At 54.4% G+C, this 6,000-nt stretch overlaps 1 protein-coding gene across 1 annotated transcript in view; it reads left to right on the top strand.

Annotated features, from left to right (window-relative positions):
• The first annotated feature begins 4,829 nt into the window (after positions 1–4,829).
• SLC37A2 (solute carrier family 37 member 2) overlaps positions 4,830–6,000 on the top strand; it is a 99,928-nt gene continuing 98,757 nt past the window's right edge. Inside the window, exon 1 of the mRNA XM_090027264.1 lies at positions 4,830–5,285. Coding sequence (XP_089883390.1) covers positions 5,227–5,285 — 59 coding nt within the window. The 5' untranslated portion in view covers positions 4,830–5,226. The remainder of the gene's footprint in view (positions 5,286–6,000) is intronic.

Here is a 6,000-nt window from a genome sequence, read left to right as displayed (position 1 = left end):
CCACATGGCATCGGTATCGAGTACAGGATGGATGGGAACCTTTTCAATCTTTCCCACAATCATGCCAAAACCAGAGTTACATCAGCCTCAGTTGTGGAATTTCAGTATGCCAATGATCGTGCCGTCATTGCACATACTGAGGAGGACCTACAAACGGCCCTGTAGCAGGGCACCAGGGTGCCTGCTACTACCAGTAGGAATAGGGCTGCTGAAGCTCCCTGAAGCAGCACAGATGTGGGTTGCTGTGGCAACCAGGCTGGTCACATGACCAAAAATGGGCAGGGCCAGGCCCTTATAAATAGTTAGGGCAAAGCCTAGCTGACAGTTCCCTTCTGGCAGCCTGAGGTGTAGGAGCTCTGCAGAAGAGCGCAGCAGAGTGGAGACGAGTGGTGCCGCCTGAGCACCTAAGGGACGGCACCATGGTGAGGGTGAAGAGAACCCTGATTGAGATGCCTTTGCAAGAGGGCCAGTTTGGGCCTGGACCTTTATGTTATAGCCGGTAGGCTTGTTTTGAGTTAGAGCCGGCGGGCTGGTAGCTTTGCTTTGCGGTAGGGCTGTTTGTGTGAATACCGGAGGACCGGGTGAGGCTGTAGGGGTGCGAGGAGGCCTCATGGGAGCTCCCCAATAATCTGGGGGTTCCTGGTGCCAGTGGGGCACAGCTGTTTGCGCCAGTGAGGCGTGGTGTATAGGGGCAGAGACCCCAACCCTGAGGGTGGTGTTGGCTCCCCTCAGGCAGATGAACCCAAAGAAGGGCAGGGGGCCAGGCACGGCTATGTGCCACCTGAGCCCCAAAACGCGAGAAGCACGGCGTGGGCCCCAGAGAGGGGGCAACGGGCGCGAGAAGCGCGGCGTGGGCCCCAGAGGAGGTGAGAGGCTCCAGAGAGGGCGAGGAGCGGGGAAAACCGCAAGATAGGCCCAGTGGGGCGAGGCCTGGGCACAGCAAGCCCCAGAGGTGCCGGTAGCGGGGTGCAGGTTCTTTAACCGGCCCAGAGGCGCTGGTTAAAGGGGCGACAGGTGCGTGACCAACCCAAGGGCGCCGGTAAAAGGGGTGCCAGGGGCGTGATAGGCTCAGGAGGATCAGAGGGGGGCGCCGGGGCGTGACAAGCCCCAGGGGGCGCCAGGTGGGTGACAGGCCCAGGGGTGCCAGACAGGGGCACCAGGGCAGGACGAGCCTAAGGGGCGCCAGAGAAGATGCCAGAGGGCAAGGGCAGAGCAACGTCCAGGAACAGCTGCAAGGCTTGGGGCATGCTAAAGGGGAGGTAGGAGGCACCCATTGCCCATAAGGCTGAGGAGGTGTTGGAGCACCCCACTTGGAACAGAGGTAATACCAGCGCTGTGTCAAGGTGGAAGTAGGCAGCCTCCCTTACTGAACTTAATAAGAACAAAGACGTGGCAGGCGAGAAGAGGGTGCTGGATCACCTTAATTGACACGGGAGGGGGTGCTAGTGAGCTCACGGCCACTCACAGGCCCCACTCCATGACAGGCCCTTAACTACTTCTCTCAAGCAAACCAGTGCCTGGGATTGACCATTAACATTGGAAAAACAAAGGTGCTTCAGCATCTTGCTGCATGTCAGTTAACTCCCCTGGCAAATATCCTCGTTGATGGTCAGAGCTGGAGAATGTTGAATATTTTGCATACGTCAGCAGTCATCTCTCAGAGAAGGTCCACACTGAGGGAATGCAGTATAGGATGCAATGTGACAGCTCTGCCTTTGGAAGACTATATCATCATGTGTTCAATGATCATGACATCAGGACTTGAGCAAAGCTGTGGTCAGTCCAACTCTTCTCTATGTCTGTGAACCTTGGGTGACCTACAGAAACCACCTGACCAGCCTGGAACACTTTCACCAGCGCTACCTCTGGAAGATCCTTTGTAGGATGATCATCACAAAAATGCCATCACAAAAATGCCAGTGTCCTTACCAGAGCTAAACACCACCAGCATAGAAGCATTGATTATTTAACTGTGGTGGACAGGGCACTGTGTGTGCATGCCTGATGTACGTTTATCAAAACAAACCGCTACAGTCCCAGCTCAGCCAAGGACAAATGACACATGGGGGCCAAAGAAAACGCTTCAATAACACCCTCAAGGTAAGCATTAAGAGTGGCAATGGCATCACAAATTGGGACAAACTAGCCCAGGACAGGGCTGCATGGAGAGACTTTGTGAGAGAAGGCACATCTTACTTTGAGGAAAATTGTCTTGCCTTTGAGGCAGAAAAATGACAGAAATGGACGGAAAGGAAACATGACCAAGAAATCCACAGTTCAAGTCTCCTTTTAACCAACAACTGTGGTGTCTGCCAGAGAGTCTGTGGCTCTAGGATCAGCCTTCTTGGCCATCAGTGGATTCATCAACAACCCTTTACTTGACCATGGGAGTGATCATCCTCTGCTGAGAGCAAATTCAGGCCTGGATCATGAAACCCTAGGCTAAGTAGGTCAGCAGATGACCTCTACCTGACCCACCCTCTGCAGAGTGATGTAAGCTACCTGCAGAAGCCCTGGACTAGGGTGCTGTGCACACACCCATGTGCTGGGTGCAGAGCCTGAGTGTATGGGGTGCACTACCCATATAAAAGGGGGCTCTGATTGACAGGTCGGCAGGTGTGAGACTGTGGGTGTGTGGTGTGACTGGACTGAGAGCTTGACTGAGAGGTCTCTGTGTGTTTTGGAGTGTGGAGAGTTCTGGGAGCTTGGAGAAGGGTGCTTGGTGAGGGTATTGGTGATTGTGTTGTTGGGTGAGAGACTGGAGTGCAAGTTAGGAGTGACTGGTTTCTCTGGCTGCGCTGGATTGGAGGCTGTGCTGGATTCCAGTGATCTGTGAGACTCCACCAATTTCCTCCCTCCATTGTGGTGAATCTTCACTGCAGGTAGATAGGGCTGACTCCCCAGGTTTCTTTCCCTCTGGGTGTGTGTATCACATAAAGCAGCAGCCCTCCACTTCCCATTGTAAGTATCACCTATTCCTTTTCTCCCTCACTTTTGTCCTGGTTGAGGGTTACCCCTCCTTGTTTGTGAGGGGAAGGTAAGCCCTACCAAGCAGTTGCCTGAGGAGCAGACCACGCTTGGAGGACCAGAGACAGGGGCATGAACCTAATAAAGTTTCCCCTCTCCCTCTACCCCATTCTTGAGGGAATATTAAGTTGTTGTTGATTAAAGTTATTAAAGTTTAGCTAGGATAAGTATAAGATAAGAGTTATATTGTTGTATTGGTAAGGGTCATTGTGGGGACCGGGTGTGTGTGTGTTGTTTACTTACCTGTTGTTTGTTGTGATTTAATAAACCATTCTATTCATTTCATTACTTCCTGTGTGAGCATTTTAATTAAACCTAGCTCACTAATTGCCAGGTTAGCTAGGTGATGATCAAATACACCCTGATTAACCTGTTAACTGACTCGGTCAAAAACCATTCCTCCTTGGTCTGGACTTGCTGACAGCCGCTGATTGGGCACTTAATTAGTCCTAGTTAAGTCCAGGGTCAACACCTCAACAGTGAGAGATCACCGCCACTGTTGATGACAGGCAAGTGCCCCTTCAGGAATGGGTGACTGGTGCCGCCCCCTACGACCTGCGACCAGTCTTGCCAACTGGGGGCAAGGTCTCCTGCAGCCAATCCTGCTGACCAGTGAGCACAGCCAGTCAGGGGGTGCGCCAGCGGTCTCAGGCAGCCAAGGACAGATAAATATTAATTTTCTAAAATTTTTAGGGGCCCCAAGGGCCGTATAGAATGGCCTGGCAGGCCACTTCTAGCCTGTGGGCCACATTTTGCCCACCCCTGGACTTAAGGCAAGGGACAATGGGGCATTCAAGGCCTCCAGGCTTGGGGCTTACATGTAGGATGCCTGCCATGGATTTGAGAGTATCTGAAGCCCCAGACTGATGAATCTGGGAGATAGGAGACTTGTCACGTGGATTTAAATGATTGAGCTCTGTTTAGTTGATATAATTTGGAATTGATTTGGGTGATTTAGTCCAAGACACAAAATTATAAGATAGGGAAGAGATAGGGTAGCATATGTGTATGAGGAATAGGGCGGGGCTATCTGGGCAGACAAAGAGTAGGCGAAAACAGAGGGGCCGAGTATGTGGGGGCCCAAGGCCCTGGCCCTGCTTGGGAAGAGGGCTATCACCTAAAATACATAAAACTTTCCTCATGTCCATCATTAGGTCCTCCCAGCAAAAATAAAAGTTGGCACCTATGCATGCAAATGGTATAGGAGAAAAGAGGCCTATATGGTAAGGATTGGGTTGGAGGTATATGAATATGAGAGGTAAAGAGAGAGGGTGTTTGGGAGGAAGGAAGGGAGTAAGGACTGTGTGAGGGAATAGAGGCAAAAGAGTGTACATGAGGGCTGGACCAGAAGTGGATGTAGGTACATGATCAAGAGACATGGGGTTATGTTTAGGAAGGGGGGAATTTGGGTATGGCTGCTGGGAGAAGTTCTATAGGTGAGGGGATCAAGCTGAAGTTGCAAGGCAAGGGTGAAATTAAAATGCCAGTCCCAGGAATGAAATTGTGGAGGTACTGGCCACATGGAGTCACTGAATTTTGTAAGACTCAGAAGAAGACCGGCTGTTCTTACAGGTAATGTGAATTTCCCACATCCTCAGGGGCAACGATTGCAAATTCCAGGTGGGGAAACCTTTGCGTCAGGCCAACTATTTGACCAGGGGCTTGTCTAAGTCAGACCCATGGGGACAGACGGTTCTACCCACCCCTGTGACCGAGGCGGCGAGTGCCTGCGAACTGGACTAGAGGAGGCGCTCGGGCCGGACCTGGCTGTCAGTCTGGAGGAGCCTGGCAGGGGACCGGTGCCTGGGCAGAGCGCGGCGCGCGGGACGGGGCACAGGCGTGCGCAGCGCCGAGCCCCGCGTTTCGGGAGTCGCAGCAGCAGCGGCCGAGCGAGCCCGTTTGCCCGGGAGCGGCGGCGGCGGCGGGGCGCTGGGGCCGAGGGGATGAGGCGGCGGCCGCAGGCCGCGGCGGGAGCGTGCGCAGTGCTCAGCGCCCAGCCTGGTCCAGCCGGCTGCTCAGGGAGGGGCGGGTAGGAGGCAGCCGCGGCGCGGCGCGGCGCTGGGAGGAGCCGCTTCATCTGCGAGTGCCGGCGCCGGCCCCACCGGGGCATTTAAATGCCAGCGGTCGCCTGGCGGGAGCAGCGCGGGTGCCTGCTCTGCTCGCTGCTCCCCATCGCCTTCTTGCTCCGGGACGGGCACCATGAGATCGTCGCTGGCTCCCGGCATCCGCCTGCTCCGCGCGCTGCCCAGGGACAGCTGGTAAGTGGCGCCGGCCGGCCCGAGGCGGAGGCCCCGAGGCGGGTGCGGCGGGCCCCGGCTTCGCGCGCCGCTCCGAGCCCGGCTGGCGGCGCCGAGGGCGGCCAGGGCCGGGGCCAGACCTCGGCGGGGCTCGTCCGCGCTAAAACTAGGGCCTGGACCCGCTTTGCGCTGCGCCGCAAGGCTCAGCTGGGCCCCAAACCCGATCGAGGGCGCTCAAACTCCGGGCCACGGCATCCCCGGCCTACGAAAATCCCATGCGCTGCGCTGCATTTGAATTTTTAAATAACTTGGATTAATTTGAGCATTTGTGAGGAAACAAGTGGAATATGGAAACGCCAGTGCATCGGCTGGTGTCCAGCAAGGAAACCGGGTTTTTAACTTACTGCTTTCATGTTATGACCCTTACTTCTTGTATTGTAAGAGAAGGAGTATATAATGGGGACTTATTATGCACTCTCTCAGGCAGTACAAGAACACAGTAGCTAATTCAACAGGAACTCACTACCACCATGTTGCAGAAGCTGACAGTTTAGCCAGAGGCAGAAAGGGATTAAAAGGGTCATCAATCGCTATTGAGCATGGGAGTTAGGGATACAACCTCTGAATCAGAACTTCCTAGATCTTAAATGCTGGAGGAGGCAAATGAGAGAGAAACAGTAGGGGGGAAGACTGGTGGTCATATACCCTGTTCACTCTCCCATTCGTTCAGCATCCG

This window comes from Crocodylus siamensis, chromosome 14 (genome assembly GCF_052110815.1).
Source record: "Crocodylus siamensis isolate JL-2025a chromosome 14, ASM5211081v1, whole genome shotgun sequence".
NCBI lineage: Eukaryota > Metazoa > Chordata > Crocodylia > Crocodylidae > Crocodylus > Crocodylus siamensis.
The sequence above is the reverse complement of the archived record's forward strand: the minus strand, read 5'-3'. Positions and strand labels throughout refer to the sequence as shown.